A 23,172-nucleotide genomic window follows, 5' to 3' on the forward strand; every position below is an offset into this window, starting at 1 on the left:
TTCAGGAATTTCATTATTTCCAACTTCAGGTTCCCAAGGACAGGAATTTGATTGACACAAATTGGGTTAGGTGCTTACCCCTAACCCAGTCAGTCACCCTAGTACAACCATGTAAATGTGTAAGTGGATTTCTAGAAAATAGGATATAGTTGCCCAAAAGATAAAGAGAGTAGAGTTCAGAACAAATAACCTTTCCTATTACAACATCTAGTGCGGTGTCTTTACCCCGAAAATAGCTTGGTAATGTGGGTGGTAAAAGAATTAAATAATCTGAATTTGCTTCTTGAGCTTGATCTTTGCATGAAGACATTAGGGGCATTTATTTCAGCCTGTTTTTACATTTCTGAAAGTATGATGTCTTCATTAATATGCCAAATAATACACAGAGAAATAGTATGCATCAAAATAACATGCTTTAGGAATTGCTGAAATCGGGATCAAAACTCCAGGATGTTAGACAGTTCTACTCAAATCTGAAAATACCCCAAGAAGGGATGTTTGTCGTGCAATTATGAGGTGCTGTTTTAAAAATCAATTTAAGATTTTCAGAGTCTCCAACTTTTTTTTCTCTTGATTTATATTTCCATGGGAATTGAAATAGTACATGGTCAAACATTTGGGACATTGGTATTTTTTTAAGGGTTTTTTTTTTTCCTTACTTTTTTCTTCTTCCTCTCAGATCTGCATAAGAAAAGTCCTTCCTTCAAAATTATTATTGTTATTATTATCATTATTATTATTTTACCCAATCTTTAGGCAGTGGCTGAATCTGTGATTAAGAAGAAATGAAGTATCATTTTGGTAAAATTCCTCCTGGGTTGTTATAGATGTTTGATTATATAAGCTTAGGTATTAAACTCACTGAAAACTTCTGGCTGCTGAGACATTTTTAGATCAGGGTACAAAATGAAGATGGTAACCAGGCAACGTGGTTTTGTACCATTATTAAAAATAAAACGTGAAGCTTCCACAATGCAGAATAATTCTCTGACAAGTTTGTCTGGGTTTCACTCTGTTGTTGGCTGGAAAAATGGGTAAGTTCCAGTAGTTAAAGTTCAATACTGCTCTGGGTTAAATTCCTTACTTTGTAATGTTATGATTATTGGAAAACTATAGGCATACATGAGTGTAATCATAATATGATCTTAAAAATTCTTAAACATTTCTCAGAAAAATCATGTATTACAAATGTTCACAAAATTTACTATGGAAGCATAAATCTGACCCTGCATTAATTAGGATGATATCAAGCTTGAATAAATATATGTATACTCTGTATATGGCAGAGTTTATTAATTAAAATGTTGGGAAGCTTTCATATAATGTATAACAATTTTAAAAGAATGACACTGAGATGCAATCAGTTATGACAACATACTCAATCTTTATTTGATGTTTTAAAAGGCATTTGAGCAGGTGATATTATCTGAGTAATCATGATGCATATACCAAGAATAGATACTATATGAGTAATCATGATATACATATACCAAAAATAGATACATTCAAGTTAAGAGACCTTGTCTTCTGTGTTTCTGGTGTCCCTTGGACAACTCTTCTAGGGTGGTGTGTAAAATGTACATATGAGTGATAAAATCACATAATATTCTAGAGCAATATTCTAGACTGCACAGCAGAATAACCTGAGAAGTTGAAATGCTGATGCCTAGGCCCACCGACAGAAGCTCTGATTTAGCTGGTCTGGCCTGGAGTCCAGGCCTAGGGGTGTGTGTATGCCTGTGTGTGTGTATGTGTGTGTGTGTGTGTGTGTGTGTGTGTGTGTGTGTGTGTGTGTGTGTGTGTGTGTGTGTGTGTGTGTGTGTGTGTGTGTGTTTATGTTTCATACACGATTCCGGTGTGTAGCCAGGGCTATGAACTACTATTGCAGACATAGATATTCTGCAAATACCTCATGCAGAACAGAGGCTGAGCTCCTGGAGAGAGGAACTGTACACATATGAGTACTTGTGGGCCACTATAGCACAGCTCTAGGGAGATGCATCAGGCCTTGCCAAGCATTCCTCTTCTTATCTAAAGGCTGTCTTTTATGAAAGGCAGTTGGAGAATTCCCTGGCAGATCCTCAGTGATTGTTTTGGATTTAACATGATCTCCTTCAGCTAGGTAATTGGGCCAACAGCCTGGCTGGGAACTGTCATGTTCCTTCCTGGATGTTGAGAAAGAAATAGAAGCTGAGAAGGGTCTTGGAGTTCAGGAGACAGAGAAGAGTTCCTCTTCCCTGACAGATTCTCAAAGGCATGGTTTTTAAAAAAAATGAAGGAACTTCCCTGGGATCTACTAATCATATGGTAGATTTTCAACCCTGATGGCAGCAGGAGGACAATACCAGGATGTGTGTTCTATGGAATGTAGGATATGCTCCCTGTCATACTTGTATTCTCCCACAAGGAAGCCTCTTGGTGGCCTAGGAGGAAATCACAGAAATTCTACACTCTTTTGAGTCCTACAGGAAAAAAAAAAAAAAGTCTTTATAATGCAAATAGCAATATTAAGCCACAGACCCTGACTAATAAATAAGTAATGTTTGCAACAAACCCTATTATTCTTGGTTTCTATAAAGACAATCCCTACCATATACCATATTTCCTTTTATGAAAATGTGAGCAAAAGCACCATGTGTTTTTCTATGTTTTAACTATTCCCTCTGAACTTTTATGGTGAAGGGACATTTCAGATTGAATCCCAGACTTTAGGACTTCTTACCTAAAATATTTCAGAATGTATCTCTTAACTGGTAAGAACCTATTTATATAATCATCATGCCATTATCATATTTGATAAAATTAATGATTTCTTAATATCATCTGGTACTTCATACATCTTTTCTAAAAAATGCATATACTGGGCGCCTGGTTGGCTCAGTCGTTAAGCGTCTGCCTTCGGCTCAGGTCATGATCCCAGGGTCCTGGGATTGAGCCCCGCATCGGGCTCCCTGCTCCGCGGGAAGCCTGCTTCTCCCTCTCCCAATCCCCCTGCTTGTGTTCCCTCTCTCGCTGTGTCTCTCTCTGTCAAATAAATAAAATCTTTAGAAAAAAAAAAACGCATATACTTACTTCATTGGGTAAGTACCATGAAGTAAAATCACTAGATCAAAGAGTTTGTACCTTTTTTTATGACTTTTGACACATAGCACTAATATGTGTCACAGCCAAGATTGCACAAAGGTTCATTGTGACTGAAAAGAAAGACATAGAAATAGAAAATAATGTCGTATGGACTGATGAAGGGAAAGATGAGGGAGGCCGGAGGGGAGGAAGGCAAGAAATGATAGGAATGACAATAAAAACCCAAGGCCAAGTTAATGCTGTAAGCTATGTGAGTGATCGCTGAGTCTGACCCTTGACCAATGCTCTGTATAGAACATTTAACTAGCTAACACAGGGGTTTAAGGTGAGCATCGTTATGAAGGTGGGGTAGAAGAAGGAAGAGCAGGAACCTTCCACCATACCCTGTGGCCTCCAGGAAGTTGGCTTCTTCAAATCTCACCTCCTGAAGCACTCACTTGAGGGATGGCCTTGTATCTTTCTTGTCTACTGAACTTACACATCCTGAGTTGCTGCAAAGCAACATCTATTCCAGCTGTTAAGCTCACAGATGCTGCACATGGCATAGGAAATCAAGGAGGGGCTTTCTCAGACGGAAGGTGGTTGGTTGCTTTATACTATCTGGCTGCTACTAGCAACTGTAAGATATTAGCTGGTTTAGCCTTCATATTTTAAATCTTTACACCCATCTCTAAGGTAGGTACAATTGTACTCACTTAATAGCTGAAACAAAGATACCATTTTAAGTTTCTTCTGGAATAAATGAAAGAATGAATGCATATATACGTGCGTAAATGATGGAGAAGCAAACGAGTGAATGAATATCCAGGTCAACAACAAAACATGGACAGTAAGTGATCCACTTAGCATAAGAGAAGTTAAATAAAATAGCTGGTGGTTGGCAGAGTTAGGGTTCAAACTCAGGTCTATCTGACTCCAGAGCCAGGACCTTGATAGATGACTATTTCATTGAGAGTTTCTGGTGTTCAAGTTCAAAGTTTTCTAAATTTCCTCCTCTTGTACTCTCTCTTTTTTAGTCACTTTACATGTGTGTCTGTGTTTATTTTCTTTTAATTTAGCTAACATCTGTAGTCTTATTATGTGCCATGCATTATTTTCAACACTGCGTATATTCTCACATGGAAACCTCTTAACAATCCTATGGAGTAGATATTATCATCATTTTATCCTGAGAAATGGATAAAATGAGAAACTTAGACTGAGAAACTTAGCCTGGTTAGGTCATTTGCTCCAGGTCATCTAGCTAGCAGGTGACAAAACTAGGAATTGAACCCTAGAATTCTAGTTTAGGAGTCTGCTTTTAACCATTATAATGCTAAAACTATCAATTTAATATGTATTGTTTATACCCATATTTGTTCCCATATAAGTGTACTCAGATTACATAAAATGCCCTTCTACATCCCAGACAGTTTAAAAGAGTGAAAAATGGCAAGCATTCTAGCATTATATAATATGCAACAGCCCTTTGGAGGCATTTTGTGGAATAATATTGCAAACATTATTCCTTCTACCTCATCCATAAACACTTCCCATGGGATTTTTGTTCTTTGTGGGATAATTTCCATTGCAGTAATTCTTATTTGTTTTCTCAGAAATAATGGCTGGTTTCCGCCACTCTCAGTAAATACAGCCAGCAAATTTGGGGGCACATCTGAAAGCCTAACTCATCCCACTAGATCACCAATGATTTTCTTGCCAAACTGATTACATGTCTCCAACTTCGATTTACTTCAATAAATGTTTACAGGCACTTGGGCAGTTTCTTCATGGTAAGAACTCAGAGTCATGAGAGAGAAACAGACAGACAAGGACATGATCTCCCACAGCACTGTGCAAGTGCAGTGAGGGCCATGGGCCCAGGGAATGGGGAGAGTGCCACATGCCACTGGACCCTACCATGGATGTTCTGCAGCCGGTGGCATCACACCAAGTGTGGAGGATCTCTGGTCTCTGCAAGTGTACAAAATCCATTCTCTTACAGAGATGGGAAACCCCATGTTCACTTACTATGGTTAAGTCCATGTAATGCTTCCCGTATTTTTTTGTGGGCTAATACAATGTCACATTCCGAGCTGGGATTCCGTGTGATCATTAACCAATTACCCAACCAGTTGCTGTTTATTAATGTGATTATTAAAAGGGTAACATGTTTCTAGTGATTTGAAACACTACCTTTATTCTCTGTTATATGAAATTCGCATGTGCAGTCAAGTCTTTCTGGACTTTCTGTTGGATTTCAGTGATCCATTGATCTCTTTATTCTTATGTCAGGACTCTTTTTAATCATAGAGGATTTATAATCTGTTGTTACATTATATTACCTGGTAGAGTTTGCCCTCCTCATCCTGACCTCCAATCCTCAGCACCCCCAAACACTCATGTTCTGTTGCTCTTCTTTTTCAGAAGTCTCCTCATTCTTAATACTTTTTCCATATGAACTCTGAAGGTAACTTGTCTAGGTCTAGGGGGAAAAAAGATGTTAACATTTTTATTAAAATGATGTAAAATGTACAATTTAGCTTCTAGAGAATTGACATAGGGAAAGGTTAATAAACTAAAACAAAACTCCTGAAGGATGAAAGTCAACTTGATTACATAGAAGGGTATACCTGTTCTTCAATAGGTATTTTTTATTGTTATTCTTTTAATTGTGGTCTTCTCTTTTGCTATATCTTTTAAGTGATTATTGTTTGTGTATATGAGGATACATTTCTCGTGTTAGTTTTTTTTAGGGTGGGGGACAGAGGGAGAGGGAAAGAGAGAATCTTAAGCAGGCTCCATGCCCAGTGTGGAGCCCGAGGTGGGGCTCAATCTCACGACCCTAAGAACATGACCTGAGCTGAAATCAAGAGTCTGATGCTTAACTGACTGAGCCACCCAGGTGCACTGTGTTAATTTTAAATCCTCCTTCTTTCCCGACATCCCTCTGTTCTTAGTAGCTTTTTCACGGATATATTCTTAGGGGCCTGAGATACTCCATTCAGTGGAGACTGTATACCACTCATGTTGCAGCAAATGTGTCAATTGAAGTAAGGGGCGATGCATTTCTTGGGAGTGGAAACTTCAGTGTCAACCATGACAAAACACATCTTACAAATGCAAAAAGAGGCCAGGTTGAAGCCATCAGAGGTGGTGGGGAAATACTGTGAAATACTGGTGGGGAAATACTGGAGAATGCAGGCTCACCTGAAGGGAATAGCCACTCCTCAGCACGCGATGGCTGCCATGTGGGGATGGGGCCTGTGTTAAAGGATCATCTGACTTCACAAGTGAAGCCAAAAATTTGGACTTACAAGTGAAATCTTCTGATTTTTAAATTAGCTTTAAAATACTCTTGGGAAAAAAATGAAATGAAATACTCTTGGGAGAAATAGAAAAGACAAGTCCATAGGTTAAATATGTTCTGCAAGACATCAGTTTGCAACATCTGAGAAACAAATGTCTTCCAGACCAGAGAGAAGCCGTAGAAAGGTATCTCCCAGTAAGACTTTTTTTTTTTTACTTATCATGAGTGCATTAGTTTACCGGGGGTTCCATTACAACTGACCACAAACTTAGTGGCTTAAAAACAATAGAACTTCATAATCTTACAGTTCTGGAGTCCAGAAGTCTGAAAGGATGATGTCAATTTGATGCTGCTTCCTCTGAAGGCTGTCTGGGGAGGATACTTCCTGCCTCTTCCAGCTTCAGGTGGCTCCAGGCATTCCTTGCCTTATGGCTCCACTACTCTAGTCTGTGCCTGCATCTACACATGACCTCCCCGACAGCTTCTGCTCCCTTTGTCTCCTATAAGGATACTTGTCACTGGATTTAGGGCCCAAACAGACAATGCAGGATGATCTCGCTCAGAGATCTTTAACTTAATTCCATTTGCCATATAATTTCTTGTTATCCACTATGAAAATATTTTTCAAATAAGTTTTCAAATAACTCCCAAGTTCAGGGGGTTGGGATATGGACATATCTTTTTGAGGACCACAGTTTAACCCAGTATGAGTTATATACATAGAAAAAGGGGTAAAACAAATAAGGCCTTGTTTTCAAAATTTGTTTTTCAGATTTACCCTCTTGGTAGCAGACAGTGTGAGTTCCCCTCGTTCTTACTCTATTCGGTTCTTCTCGCCTCTCCTCCCCTCATACCTTCCCCTCCATCCCTCGTCCCCACTGTCCTCTCCTTTCTTCTCCTCTTCTGTTCTCCTTTCCCTTCCCTCCTTCTCGCTGTCATTCTCTCTCTCACTGTCTGTCTTTTTATTCATTCACGGATTTGTTCTGCATCACATCCCTACGATGTGCCAGCAACTGTATATTTCTAAATCATTAGCCATCCTTCCTGAGTCGAATGTAGAACATAGATGGCTCAAGAAGAGCTAAGAGCCTCTCCTTTATGAGCTGGTAGAAAGAAGCCTTGGGTGCTCCCTGCCATTTAGGCTGACAGTGATGTTCTAACCTGCAATGCATGGCTTGGGTGGTTAAAGCAGCAATCAGGGCTACTTGGTGGTCACTCTCTTATGCTGCGTGGAGCCCCATTAGTATCTGTCAGCATCACTTCACCCTGGCTGAACAGGCAGCTGTGTCCTCTAACCCCCTCTTGACACTCTGATAGCTTTCCTCTCATGGCACATACTTGTGAGAGCTTCTTCCTCTTCAGCTGGAAAGGTCACCTCCCAAACATCCTGCCCTGGATAAATTATGTGTCTCTTGATTTGCACACTCTTGTCTCAGCCACAAATTTCAGGGGGCATTTGAGGGCAGCACCCCAGTTAAAGAGGAAAGAACCATATAAATGTAGTCGTAATGCCAGCTAAAACCCTCCTTTTTATTTCCATGTTGTTTTAGGTTTACTTCCAAGGTTATATGAATTTTGTTCAACATGTACCCAGGGAGACATTTGCCTTAGAATCACCTGTAGATTAACTTCTGAAATTAAAATAATCAGTTCAACAAAAGGAATAATTTAATACTAAGAATTTCATCAGCTCCACATACAAGAATGACCTTTCTCCTTTAACATAATTCTTATTCTGTTTTCTGTGAGCTGAAACCCCGGTCTTGGTGCCTGGGTTAAATTTTAAAACTCTGATAATTTAACCAATATGAAGGCATGTGTGTCCAGATCACTTTTCTTCTGAGCTCCTATAAGAATAGGAATAAAGTCTCACTTCAGTGGAATACACATACATACCCCTGTCTACATATTAGAGTTATTCCATTTTCTGCTTCTGTCCCTGATTCTATTGCACCTTGGTGATTGCACATCCTGTATTAAATACCCTATTCTTTAAAAAAAATAAAAATGAAATGAAATGAAATAAAAAAAACACAAGTTGGGGTTCCTGGTGTCAGTCAGTTGGGCATCTAACTCTTGATATTAGGGTTGTGAGTTCAGGCCCTGCATTAAAAAAAAAAAAAAGGTAAAATCACTAGGGTACAGAAACTGTAATGATAGGCCAAGAGTATTGGGTTAGAGCCTGCAGCCAAAGGGAAAGCCTTGGACCACCCCATAGCAGAAGCTCCTTGTCTGTTAATAAAGCAGAGGTATGATGTGTGCCTAACCCAAAAGGCAACCAAGAACATTCCAGGGCATTGTGAACACATGGCTACAGCAAGATCTCTTTTAAAAATTTGAATATTTCCTGGACAGCTTCATTCCATAAGGATGAAAATGAGGGAACCAGGGAGACTTAATTTATCTCTTGCCATGGCCTTGCTAAAGAGAAATAAACAAACTGGTAGGTCCTGAAAGAAATTGGACTCAACTAAGCTGAGGTCAATCAGCAAGGATTCACTCGATTGAATAACAGCTATTGACCTCTGTTTCTGCTTCTTTGAATTGTCTGAGAGGAGCTCTGTTTTCTGAAACTGGTTTTTGTCCCAGCACGGTGAGCCCATGCTGCTGGTTTTACCATTTTGATTGGCTTACTCATTCCAGCCCCTGACTTTGACATCTCACAAAAATAGCTTATTCATATATTTATTCATTAACATTTACATTTATGCCATTGGTTTATTAGAATTTTAGTAGCAATTCTACATTGCACATATGTATATATAGGAGATGGTTCATTTATATTTGTTGATTTTAAGTCTGGGTTGTCCTGGGAGATTCTAAAATGCTAAATGACTTCAGTATTCTTAAGACAAAGCACATGCGATTCCATCTGATTAAATGTCCAGTCTCTTTGCTTCCTCTACCTGCAGTTAAAACCTATTTTTTTTCCTTTTCTCATCTGTGTTTACTCCCTCCAAGTAGCCCTCTCTGGCACTCCAAGACAGTTCTGTCTCTGTGCATGTGGGTGCTCCCCAAACGCTAGGACATCATGTACCCTTCCTTCATAGAGACCATCAGAGTTGTAATTTTATATTTATTTAAGTGGTACTTGCCAAAATCTATCTTCCCCACCAGGCTAGCTATCAATCCAATGAGGGGTCATCTGTCTTAACCCAAGATTAGTGAATGTAGAGAACAGTGCCTGTCACAGGGTAAATGCTCAAGAAATATTTAATGGATGAGTATGGTTATTTTACAACCAACAGTCTATATTTTACTTCATCAGGCACAATGCTGAGTACTTTACAAATAATGGCTCATTTAACCCCTCTAACAACACTAAGGTAGATATTAAAATTAATCCCCTTCTACAGATGAGGAAACTGAGACACAAAATAGCTGAGTCATCTGCTCAAGGTCATACAGGTAGAAAATGGGAATGTTGGAGTCAGACCCACACAGCGTGTCTCTGATGTCTATATTCACCAGTACACCGTGCGGCTTCCATAACAAAAAAAGCCAAACTGTTGAGGTCTTCAGGACACCACTCAAAAGCAAATATATGCTACATTACTACTTGACTGAACGCTCTGAGTTTTCCCCTCAGAGTCCATGGACCTTCAGAGGAGGTAGTGAAGACACAGGGCTATTTCAGGTTACCTTTTCAGCAACACTAAGACACAGCAGCTAGATTGAAATGCCAGGCTGGAAAGCCCGGAGTGGTGACAGGGCATACAGGTGAGGAATAGCTTTGGAGGCTGCAAAGGGGCCCAGAGCAGCAATGCTCAGGAAAATTCACCAGCAAGTAATACAGCATGTTCTATCTTCCCGGGCCATCTGCAGGCAATAGGATGGCAAGGCAAAGCTCCTGCCATCTGAACCAAGGCATAAATTTGAGGCCAAGAGGGTGGCAATACTGAGATCTTACAAATTGGGCTGGAACTGCTCAAGTCCCACCTGCTGAAGTTCAGGATTTGCTCTGGAATCCTGCTTCTCAAAGTCCGGGCCGTATGAGGATCATGTGGGGTTTGTTAAAATGGAGGATTTGCCCTGGAGCCCTGCTTATTAAAGTATAAGCGGCATGAGCATCATCTGGGGCTTGTTAAAAATGCAGTGTATCTGGCCCCACCCCAGGCCTCCTCAATCAGAATCTGCATCTTAGGAGATACTCAGGAAATTCATATATACATGCATTTGGGAAGCAAGAGCAGTTCTCAACTTACAGGTGCAGGTAGCCAGCGGGCTCACAGGGAGGAGGAAGAGGAGGAAGCTAAGCATCAGCTATATATGTGAGTGAAAAGGACAGGGGTTGTGGTTCAGACATCCTGCTCCTTTTCTGTGCTGTGCTGTAGTGCATACAGACAGCCTTCACAGTACTTGCTTTCTTTCCTGAAGTCTGTTTGTTCTTGCTCAGATCAGAGGGAAGTTCTGACTGCTGCTTTCCTTTCTTTTTCTTCTCTTTTAAATGTTCCATGGTCACCTACCTTGCACATTAGCCGCAATACTAGTCCTTCCTTCCTCAACGGGCTCTTGCGTTTCCAGCAGACACAGGATGGAGAGAAGCATTTTGACGCGACAGACATTTTCAGTGATGAGGTTTCCTTTAAAGATGTTTTCTTCTGAGCTGAGGCATGGATATATCCTTGCTACAGTCTGAGCCATTTTAGTAGTTCCTATTCTGAGGCTGGTTTGGGATTCAGACCTGTGGCATGCGGCGGAAGAGTTTACTTCTAAAACTTGGACGTGTTCTGTCGAGGGTGCTTCTTCCCGAAAGGTGTTTTGTTTGCGTGTTACGCATAGAGGCTCCAGGTGCTGTGAGTGTTTCAGTTGCCTGGCTACTTAAAAAATTAACCTCCAGTGTTACTGGCTTAATCATCAACTACCACTGTGCAACGGGAGCTAGTCTTAGCTAAGTGGTTCTTCTACCACGGTCCACTGGAGGGCTGCAATCTCCAAAGAAGTTTTGCTGAGACGGGCTGGACTTTTCCCCAGGACCTACCATCCTCCTGTCAAATGTCTTAGAGCATGGCAGCTGGATTCCGAGAAAGAGAATTCCACAAAAACAAGCCACAGTGAGGCCAGGGCTTCCCAGCCTCTGCTTGCGTCACACCTATCCATGTCCCACGGAGAAGGGCGCAGTGCAGAAAAGGGGACGTGTAGATAGGTATGAAGCCCTGGAAGCAGGGTCTAATTAGGGGTCATTGTCACAATCTAGCACTGTTGATTAATTGGGTTTTTTGGGGGCCCAGGGGGAGGGGGAACATGGGGCAAAAAGCTGGGTCACCAGTCACCATGTATGCATGTATGTATGTGTATACATGACTGAACACATATATTTAGTGTTTTTGGAAACATCGGGGACTCATATATATTTCCCCCAAAGATTTTCTTTTGTTTAGGAATATTGTGGTGTTCTACTTAATAGTTGTCTGGAGGCAGGTCTGTGGGAGAACAGGGAGGCAGGAGGACTTCCAGCTGGGTAACTTAATCAGTATTGATAGCGGAATGTGATCACGTATTCTAGCCAGATTACTTTCAAATCAGTTAAGGTAGTGGGATAAAAAGACAGTTGGCCAGCATGTACTGATAAGAGCCTGGAAAATGACCTAAGAGATGCCAAATACTCTATTTTCCCTAAAATATTCTATAATCTCTTGTGCTTTTGTTTTTTCTTTTTACTCTGTCTCTTACTTATTTAAGATTTTCTATTTATAGTAGGTTTCGTATACGTCAGGCCATGAATTCGGTGTTGGCCACTTAGTGATGAATAGAGTTAACCTGATAAGCTCCTTTCATGGAGTTTAGAGTCCAAAGCTATTTTTTTATGGTCTTAAAATGAGGGGAAAACTGAGTAATTTAAATAATGTGAAAGCAAGTCCATCTCCTGTGGTTGTTAACACTGAACTCTGTAAGTTTCCAAAGTCTTCTCACCACCCCACACGAGGTGCTGGGAGGGAAGGAGGTAGGGTCGTCTTCATTTCTGCAGAAAGATGAAAGGAAGTTGAGGGAAGCATACACTTACTCATGTTCCCCTGACTTAGGAAGTGCTGGAGCTGGCCCTCCGGCCTGCCTCGTGACACTGAATCCCGTCTGATTCTCCTAAGACCTTGTGGCTCCATTGGAATATTTAAGGCTGCCCTCCTAAAGAGGTAGCAAGAGATTTCCTGGGGACCTGGCCTCTTGAGTTTCTGCTCCTCACACACACACCCGCACTCAGTGAGCAACACTGAGCTTTATGTTAGACTCGCATTTACTTGTGGCCTGTTCAGAAACTTCCATTTTGGTTAGAATATCAATGACACAATGGAGCATTATTAAAGGGAGGGGTTAAAATGCTCTTCACAGGTCAGTAGCTCACGTAGTCTGAGATGCAGCATGACCTAATGGTTGACTTTAGGCATGCTTCTATTTCATCTGAGCCTCTGTTTCCTCATTGGCAAAGTGGGAATGATAGTAGTTGCTGTGTTGGTTGTTGAGATGAATAAAAGAATCTATGTGAAGCACAGAATCCTCTCCATAGTAAGCATTGAAATTATCAATTACTATCTTGATGATGAAGAGAAGACACTTTGTCCCTGGTCTAGCATCACTGGAGATGCAAGACATGTGATCATGTCATCTTTAAGGCCATTGTGACAGTCATTTGTAGGTCACATCCCTGCCTGACAGATTGAAATAGGGATTTAGCCATAGGTTAGCACTGGGATTTTTCTTTCTTTTTCTTTTTCTTTCTCTCTTTCTCTCTTTCTCTTTTTCTCTCTTTCTCTCTTTCTCTCTCTCTCTCTCTTTCTCTCTTTCTCTCTCTCTCTCTCTCTCTCTCTTTCTCTTTCTTTTTTTCTTCTTTTTCTTTCTTCTTTTTCTTTCTTCTTTTTCTTTCTTCTTCTTTTTTTTATTGGCACAAAAGAGCATCCAGTCTACTAAAACAAAGAAAAACCATCACTGGTATTTTTATTTCTAAACGTCCCAGCAGTGTCCCATAAACAATGACCTTTTCATTTAACTCTGTTTAGGGTTTGATGCCTATTTTACGTCCCGCACACTTGAAAACAACAGAAGAAATGTATGGTTTGCTGAATACTGGGAGGAAAACTTCAACTGCAAGTTGACGATTAGTGGGTCAAAGAAAGAAGACACAGATCGCAAATGCACAGGTAATTTCATTCTAGTTGTCCTTCTCCGGGTACTCTACGTGGCCAGCATTGAAATGTCTGCGTAGCTGACAGAAGGAAGCTTGGCTGGAGACAAATTGAAAAAGTAAATTGAATTTTACTAGATTGTTCAGAAAATGGAACAGGAGCATAAGTCTTGCAGGACAAGAGTAGAACGGACAAAATTGTATTTTCTGCCTGTCCATCTAGCAGTAATTGACATTTTCATTGATTCTTGGAATTCAAAAGTGTCATGTTGCTTTGAATGTTCTCAGTGATAAATATTAGTTCATGTTTTAGCCAGGAGTATGAAGTCATTTTCACATAGACAAAAATCCAGCAAATCCCCTATCAGCACCGGATTTAACTCTTATCGTGGACCATACTGTGTATTTGATTAAAGAAACAAAGTACTTGGGTTTAGAGTAATGAGAATTCCAGTGGATTTCCATAGCATCCAAGTTAATGAGTCACCTGCTGTTTAAAATATGCTTAAAAATACCTGGGAGGGGGCACCTGGCTGGCTCAGTCAGTAGAGCATGTGACTCTTGATATCGGCATCATGAGTTTGAGCGCCATGTTGGACTTAGAGTTTACTTAAAAAAATACATAGGCAGCCTCGTAGGTAACCTTGCATAATTATTCCAAATTAAAAAACGTGTGTGCCATGCATATATATGTACATGTATGAAGTAGTCAGAAGATAAAATTAAACATTTATTGGTGTATTCACAAGCAATTCCTTCCTGTTCACAACACTAGGCACTGTGATCTGATGGTAAGCAAGCCAGGTAAAGACCTGGCTTTCATGCTGCTCAGAGGACAGTGGGGGAAAATTGATGTTATCCCTGTGATCTCTCCATGAATACATAATTATAAACTGTAATAAGCATTCTGAGGGCTATATGGGCATATAAGTAAGAAGTTTCACTTACATTGAAGGCAGAAGCTGTCTCAAAAGACCTTCCCGAAGAACAGGTAGGCATTGGCTAGTTAGAAAGGGGGAAGGGCAGATAGGAGAATTTCTCATGGAGGAATAACATGACAAAGGGCCTGTAGCAGGAGCAATTATGGTGCCTCTGAGGACATAAAAAACAGAACTACCTGACTGAATAGGACGAATGTGTGAGCTGAAGCTGCTAGTGTAGAGATGTGGACAAGGAATAAGCCATGTGGGGACATATGTGGAATTTGGTCTTTACCCTAAGTGTACTGGTACCAGGGGTGGTGGTGGGGCTGGTGTTGGTGACGGTGGTGGTTACAGAAGCATGTGACATGCTCTACCATCTTACCACCTAGCCCTATATTACATAGCAATACCCAGTTTCATACTTCAGTAGCCTTTATCATGTGTCGTGATGACCTTGAAATACCACAAAACCCTAAAATGTTACTCTGAATGGTCTAAAAAACTCACTCATGTCGGATATACTGATACTTAGTTTATCTTTGCAGTGTGTGTCTTTGAGTATTGGTCATCCAGATATGGTAGATTGGCCCATTCAACAAACACCTATTAATGAGGAATAATGCATGCAAACCATGGTCCTAAAAACATCAGGAATGGTGTGAATATGCCTTTTCCTCAAGGTGTTTTTGTGAAGGAGAAGCTGGGAACAGAGCTATGAGTAAATATAATGATACAAAATCAATGTTACATAATTAGATAAATAACTCAGTAAATTACAATACCAGATGAACTATATTCTCTATGCCATGGTATATAGCAACAGTGTTTTCAGAAATATGATCTTTATAATATTGAAGAGAGGGAGAAAAAATTATTTCAATGTTGACTAGACCTGGGTGAAACAAAACTCTCAAGAGGAAACTGAAAAAAATTAGTTTGACATCTGGATAATTTGTCTATATGACAAGGAACATCCAGGTACACTGGAAGTATCTGGATGATTAATGATAGCAGTTTTTTGGTTTCTTCTAACTTTTTGTGTTCTGTAGAGTCTGGAGGGTGGAATGGATTGTCTTGTGGCCATTAGGATTGTTCTAAGGCCAATACCCACACTTTTAATGTTTTGACAACACTGTTTTATCTGTAATCACATTTTCATGCGGATCATCAAGAATTGGGGTTCATAAAAACAAGCTCATTATCCAAATCATTATCTTTCAAAAATGGATATAGAAGTGTCTTTTTTTTCATATCCCACTCATGCTATGTAAAAAAATCTGTGATCACATTTACTAAATTATCTGTGACCCAAAATTATTTCAATACTGTCTCTGCCCTCTTTCCTTCCTTACCACTTTCACCATTGTAAGATGTGCCCTACTGAGTAAAGATAAACACTACTAACCTCATGGTGTCCCTTATTCCTGTTACTGGATATGAGTCCATGGGTGGTTGTATGTTTGTTTCTTGTACCCCCTTTCCCCAAATCCAGTGAATCTCATATTCTGCTTTGGAAGTATTCACAAATTACTATTTAAAAATTGTGACCTTTAGAAACAGTTGACCCTTGAACAACACAGGTTGGAACTGAACGGGTCCACTTAAACAGATTGTTTTCTATAGATACAGTACTATAAATGTATTCTCTTAAAATTTCCTTAACATTTTCTTTAGAAGACTTTGTTAGAATACAGAATGTAATACCTATAGCATACAAAATATGTGTTCATTGACTGTGTTACTGGTAAGGCCTCCTTGCAACAGTAGGCTATTAGTAAAGTTTTTGGGGAGTCAGAAGTTACAGGTGGATTTTTGACTATGCAGGGGGTTGACACCCCAACCCCCCATGTGCTTCAACTTGGAAGTGGAATGATTGGAAAAAAAAGCATGCTGAGAGGGAAGGAAGAGATGAAGAGAAGTGACAGATTGAATTATATTGATAAGAGTCTTGAAACGATGGTGAGAAATTAAGTTTTAATGATGGAAAAGAGTGGATGGGAGAGGGAAGTGTTGATGGGCTTAAGGATGTAGATGATAAAAGGGAAAGATGCTTTGGTGACCAGGTTTTGAAACATAGAAAGAATTGTCACATTGGAAAGAAATAACCCAATGAGGAAGCAGGCTAAGAAGTCTGGCATTGAAGACAGCAAGTCTGGCTCTAGACAACAGACAGTGGATGTTCTTGCAGATCTCCCTCTATGACTGGGTTTTGCTAAAGAATAAGAAAGTCTTAAAATACTCCTAGGATTTGGGCACAAATTAAAATGCCAACTTGTTTTTCTATATCTTTTTACATAGCCTTTTTAGCCATAATGAGGTATTTATTATATATTAGCTCCAAGTAGATGATCGATGAGTCAATCACCTGGCCAGACAAGCTTTGAAGGTGAGGTGTGGGTCCCATACTAGCTGGAGAGAGCAGATTTCTGCAGTGAGTTCTGAAAAGCCAAGGTGGTAAAAAGTCATGGAAGGAAGAATAACTGATGAAAAAAATAATATATTATTAAACTGTGTATACTTCATAATTTAACTTGGAGCTAGATGTGCCTGAATTCTTATAGAAACTTACCTGAACAACTGGGCAATTTTTATTCCTATAAATTATCCATATGCATTTAAATGCATATGCTTGTCTCCTTCAGATATTTTAAGAACATCCAACTTTGCTTAATACCCAATTCCTAATTCTCTCAACCTTAAGAGCTAGTCATTCTTCATCCTACCTTCCCTGATGATTCCCTAATTTTTACTGATACAGACTGAGATTTGCTGGTGACCCATCCTGCTCATGGGTTATCTTGTCTGACATCCCCGAAGGGGACGTGCCGTTAAGTTTTTTGGTGGTTTAAGCTTTCACAGAAAACACAAACTCTTGACAGATACTATGCTGTTTCATAGTAGACCTAGATTTTTCAGGGACATAGTGCTAGCTACACACACAGTAAAGTCCTTCTAGATACTTCCAGAATAAAGTAAGTTCTTCTAGATACATTACAGAATAAAGTCCCTCTCAATACCTCCAGAAGTACACTTCTAGACTATTCGTTGTTTGAGGGCAGAAGGATCAGATGCGATTTTTCTTTTTTGTGCTTCCCCACTCCCACCCCACTAGCTCAATGTGTTTACCCTTAACGCTTGCCAGTATATTGTTGACACAAAGACCAGTTTAGAATATGATCTTTTTGGGAATGACATGTTTTTATGGAGATACCAAGGTTAAGGAAAGAAGGAAAAATACACAGGTGGTGATATCCCTGAAAAAGAGATTTGAGGCCATCCTGGAGTGCAGAAAATCACTCTAGCAAAGTGTTTAAGAAACCAGAGTTTTTGGCATGAAAGAGGCCTGGGTTTGTGTTTTAGAGCTATCCCTGAATGCTCCCATGAGAGACTGGACATTATTTAACTTTTCAAAGCCTTTTCTCATCTTTGAAATTAGAATACTAAAGCTTTACACCTTAAGTTGTTATAGGGATTACATTAGATAACTTACAGAGGATCTAAAATGATACTGGCATATTAAAGCTCAGTGATGGTGGGGCACCTGGTGGCTCAGTCGATTAAGCGTCCGCCTTCGGCTCAGGTCATGATCCCTGTGTCCTGGGATTGAGCCCCGCATTGGGCTCCCTCCTCGGCGAGGATTCTGCTTCTCCCTCTCCTTTCTCTCCCTCTGCCCCCCCGCCTCTTGTGCTTGCTCGCTCACTCGCGCACTCTCTCTCAAAGAAAATCTTTAAAAAATAAATAATAAAGCTCAGTAATGGTAACAATTACCTGCCATTTGGAGCTGAATGCAGTTGCCCATGAGGGTTTCAGAAAGATCCTATTGTCACATGTTAGTGCTACAGAAAATCAGGGTGTATATCAAATCCTTTCAGGGAATTGAATAAGCATGTAAATATAGACAAAAGTTTTTCATTGGGATACACGTTGCACAGTGATGTAAGGAGGTATCCAAAGTTTACAGACAGGCGGCATGCAACTTCATGCTGTGATGGAATATGAAGCTCAGGGCTTCAAGAATTTCAGTGCCATAATGTAGACTGTGTGTCTAAGCATCCCTGGGCCTTGGACTTGACGGATACCTCATGTACCAACTTTCGTACCATTTTTATCTCTGACATGCTCTATCTTTATGTGTTTGACGGACACCTCGTGTACCAAATTTTGTACCATTTTTATCTCTGACATGCTCTATATTTATGTGGTTGGTAGCATCTCTAAGGTCTTTGCTCTCAAACCCATTTTTTTATTTTATTATGTTAATCACCATACATTACATCATTAGTTTTCAATGTAGTGTTCCATGATTCATTGTTTGTGTATAACACCCAGTGCTCCACGCAGAACGTGCCCTCTTTAATACCCATCACCAGGCTAACACATCCCCCCACCCCCCTCCCCTCTAGAACCCTCAGTTTGTTTCTCAGAGTCCATGGTCTCTCATGGTTCGTCTCTCCCTCCAATCTCCCCCCCTTCATTTTTCCCTTCCTACTATCTTTTTTTTTTTTTTAACATGTAATGTATTATTTGTTTCAGAAGTACAGATCTGTGATTCAACAGTCTTACACAATTCACAGCGCTCACCATAGCACATACCCTCCCCAATGTCTATCACCCAGCCACCCCCGTCCCTCCCACCCCCCACCACTCCAGCAACCCTCAGTTTGTTTCCTGAGACTAAGAATTCCTCATATCAGTGAGATCATATGATACATGTCTTTCTCTGATTGACTTATTTCACTCAGCATAACACCCTCCAGTTCCATCTGTGTCGTTGCAAATGGCAAGATCTCATTCCTTTTGATGGCTGCATGATATCCCATTGTGTATATATACCACATCTTCTTTATCCATTCATCTGTCGATGGACATCTTGGCTCTTTCCACAGTTTGGCTATTGTGGACATTGCTGCTATAAACATCGGGGTGCACGTACCCCTTCGGATCCCTACATTTGTATCTTGGGGGTAAATACCCAGCAGTGCAATTGCTGGGTCATATGGTAGCTCTATTTTCAACTGTTTGAGGAACCTCCATACTGTTTTCCAGAGTGGCTACACCAGCTTGCATTCCCACCAACAGTGTAGGAGGGTTCCCCTTTCTCCGCATCCCCGCCAACATCTGTCGTCAAACCCATTTTTTAAACTCAGAAGGATGTTCTGAGAATCTGTGCTTGCCTATTACAGCCCATAAAAATTATCACTCTGTCATATCTTATGACTTACACAGAACATTTGTCTAACTAACATTACTCTTCTGCCAAATGTCACTTTGTGGATACTGATTCATCAGAGTTACCTCTTTACTGAACAGGAGGAACTCAGCATTTAGAAATCCATCATCCCATGAAGGGACAATTTGACTTTCAAAGATTTGTTTTCCTTTTGAGATGACAGAGGATGAATAAATTGATGACTTTTTTAAAAAAATAAAAAAAAATCGTTTTCCATTTCTAGTGCTTGCAAGTCACACAATAAGCAGATTCAGTTTTGATTTGAGTCCCTAATCAATGGTTGCTGTGGAAAGATATTGGAGGCTTAAGAGCATACCCTGGTAGATGTTCACATTTTGGGAGAATCCTTAAACTGTCTTTTTCTTTACACTTCACTTCTCAAAGCTAATAATTTAAGTAAAGGTCACTTTCTTAGTGGAGCCAAAAAAGTCTTTTAAGAAATGCTCTTAATGAATAAACCATATATTTCTCAAGTTTTCATTCATTTCACATGGGACCCAGGTCCATCAGAGCCTATATAATTTAACCAGTCTATCAAGACAAAGGAAGAACACTTGAGTAAGTCAAATGCCTTGAGAATATATGTGCAGAAAGCATTTATTACTGTACTAATTAATTTTTCGTGCCATTTTATTTTATTCTGAATTGACCTTTAATTGTTATATAGGTGTTCTGTTGCAGCACCTAATATACTCAGCATGATTGAGGAATCCACATCTAAGTGTTACAGATAATGTCTAACCCCTTGGTGCTCTTTTTGAAGTCCTTTTGATGAGAAGCAATATAAAATACCATTTTTATACCTTTATGCTTTTTTAAATACAAGTTCAAGGCAGATTAATTATGACTTAGCACGTAGCAGCCATTATGGAATTGTGTTAATATGTTCTTCGTTAAAATTTTTATTCTGATTTATTTTTAGAAGTCAAAATATTGGTTGATATTTCTCTTGCTACCATCACTCTTAAGTCTGCCCCTACCTCCTTCCTCAGTGGCTGGTTTCTGTGTGGTAAATGGAACCATATAAACCAAATTAATATTTTTTTTAATTTATTCATTTAAAATGAATATTAAGTAAGTATTAAATGTCTCAGAATCCTCACAGAAAGGTTAGGGTATTACTCTTTTTCCACTGGTCTCAATGAGTCTTGTGAATGGAGCAGTCCTTGTGGTTTTATTGTTTGGAAGACCTTCTGCAACAACCATCAGGAAACCTTATTACTTACAAGACCTTGAGATTACACAGCATACCTGGGGCCACAGAGTGGGGTGATGGACAGAGAGAAAATGCTCATCGCCTTGTGGTTCTACTTTAATTGAGAGCCAGTGTGGGTCCCATTGGTTTTTTCTTCACTGGTGAGTTTAAAAACCATAATACTGGGAATTTGAAGTGCAGACAGGAAAAGGGAAGTGGCCCGAATTGTCAGTTATTGAAATCAGCCAAGATCTAAAATAAAGGAGTCTCACTGGGGAAATGTCCTCAGGACTCTTGATCTGTTCCTGTGGCTGGCAACGTGTTACAAAGATAGCCCTCTCTGTAAAGGATGCCTCTGCAATCAGAGCTTAAGGCAGGCACTTGCATTACAAAACAAACAAAACAAAACAAAACAAAATGAAAAACCTGTCAGGGCCTCTACTAAAATCCACCTGTGATGCCAATGGATCAAAGTCCATGAGGAGGACATTAACTTCTTGGGTAGCTGATAAGCTGAAAGTCAGGGGTAGAGCACATTATAACCCAGAGAGTACACAACAAAGTAGGATTATAGTAGCAAACCCTTTAATAATTACAGAGGTTAAGAGTCTGAAATCCAGTCTGTAACCATTGTCCTAAACAAGGAGGGTTCATCCATGAAAATAGGTCCCTGATCTCTGGGGCCCACCCTGATAATCTGTTCAAGGATTTGAGTAATACTGTGAAATACTTTATCATGTTGGGCCCTCTGGTATAAGTAGGTTTGAACCTGTCCTGAGTTAATAGATGATTCCGTATGTCAACAAATGAGTTTCTTAGTCCTGAGAACTGGTCAATTCAATTAAAGGAGGCAACGATACAATTGGGTTACCCATGTTAGGCCTATATACTACAGGTATTTAATAAGAGGCATTTTTTTTTTAAGACTTTATTTGAGAGAGAGAGAACACAGAGGGAGAGGGAGAGTGAGAGGGAGAAGCGGACCTCCCACTAAGCAGAGAGCCCAATGCAGGGCTCCATCCCAGGACCCTGAGATCATGACCTGAGTGAGCTAAAGGCAGATGCAACTGACTGAGCCACCCAGGTACCCCTGAAGTTGTTCCACTTCAGTTTGCAATTCACGAAAAGGGGGAGTTTTAGTTCTCAGTGATTCCCAGTCAGAGGATTTGACAAAAATTGGAAACCTTAGTTTAGAAAATTGTAGTCAGAGATTGAAGGAAATGACAAGAATTCAGTATACAGTCCAATGTACAGGTAAAAAACAAAACCTCAACAATAATAGAACTAGCGTTAATTTCCACAGGTGTATATTGTAGTTCCTACTGACCTATCTTTCCACCTACAATTACCCCAGTTTCTATCAAAGATAATCATAGTAAGACTAATTCGTTTGCAAATTAAGTTCAGTTTCATTCAGTAAAGTTTGGCCTGTGCACGTAAACTTATGTAAGTGCAGCGGCGCCTGGGTGGCTCAGTCGTTAAGTGTCTGCCTTCAGCTCAGGTCATGATCTCAGGATCCTGGGATTGAGCCCTACATCAGTCTCCCCGCTTAGCGGGAAGCCTCCTTCTCCCTCTCCCACTCCCCCTGCTTGTGTTCCCTCTCTCGCTGTGTCTCTCTCTGTCAAATAAATAAATGAAATCTTTAAAATAAATAAATAAAATAAACTTATGTAAGTGCAGCAAGAATAATAAGTGACAATGTAGGCTTTTAAAAGTCTGCCTTATTAGAATCTTTTATAAGGAATTTCCAGATGGAACTTTTTAACAGCCTCTTTAGGCTAAGAAGCCAAACCAAGAACTTGACATCAGACTACCTGGAATACCTATAGATGTGGGTGGATTTCTGTCTTCTTGAGGTCCCCAAATATCCTGAGGTTCCTGGACCTGTCAGGAAGTGACCTTCCTTACTCACCTGGTAAGATTTTTGCTGGGAATCCTGAAGGCAAGGTACCAACCTTTTTTCTAGGGGGGGCCTTAATTGGCCCTTTCAATTCAACTTTAGTTCCTTAAAGCTGTCTGGCCATACCTGAATCTATGCATGTCTCTCTCAAATAGGATATTCCAATCAAGGCCTTGATAATACAACCAGCGTTTCCAACTGTGTCCTGTTACAAGGAGAACAGATTCTTATTGAATTTATGCAAATAACTATATTGCCATGAAAATAAGAATAGTCACTGAGCGGTCCCAAATTCTGGAGGGATCAGGTAGAGAGAGAGACATAAATGTTTCATCTTCACTCACAAAGATATATTCTAAATTAAGTGTAAGTTATAAATAGGAGGACAGGTCTGTTTATATCTGGGAAACAAAAGATTAAAGAACCAGCAATAT

General features: G+C 40.0%; 1 protein-coding gene across 9 annotated transcripts in view; it reads left to right on the forward strand.

Moving 5' to 3' along the window:
* Positions 1-23,172, forward strand: part of GRM7 (glutamate metabotropic receptor 7) — a 907,662-nt gene that overhangs the window by 548,453 nt on the left and 336,037 nt on the right. For all 9 annotated transcript variants that reach the window (XR_003518507.2, XR_003518508.2, XR_003518509.2 and 6 more), the window contains exon 5: positions 13,366-13,506. Coding sequence is in view for 6 of the 9 variants with exons in the window: in XM_027586609.2 (XP_027442410.1) it covers positions 13,366-13,506 (141 nt within the window). In the remaining 3 variants the exon portion in view is untranslated. The remainder of the gene's footprint in view (positions 1-13,365; positions 13,507-23,172) is intronic.

This window comes from Zalophus californianus, chromosome 1 (genome assembly GCF_009762305.2).
Source record: "Zalophus californianus isolate mZalCal1 chromosome 1, mZalCal1.pri.v2, whole genome shotgun sequence".
NCBI lineage: Eukaryota > Metazoa > Chordata > Mammalia > Carnivora > Otariidae > Zalophus > Zalophus californianus.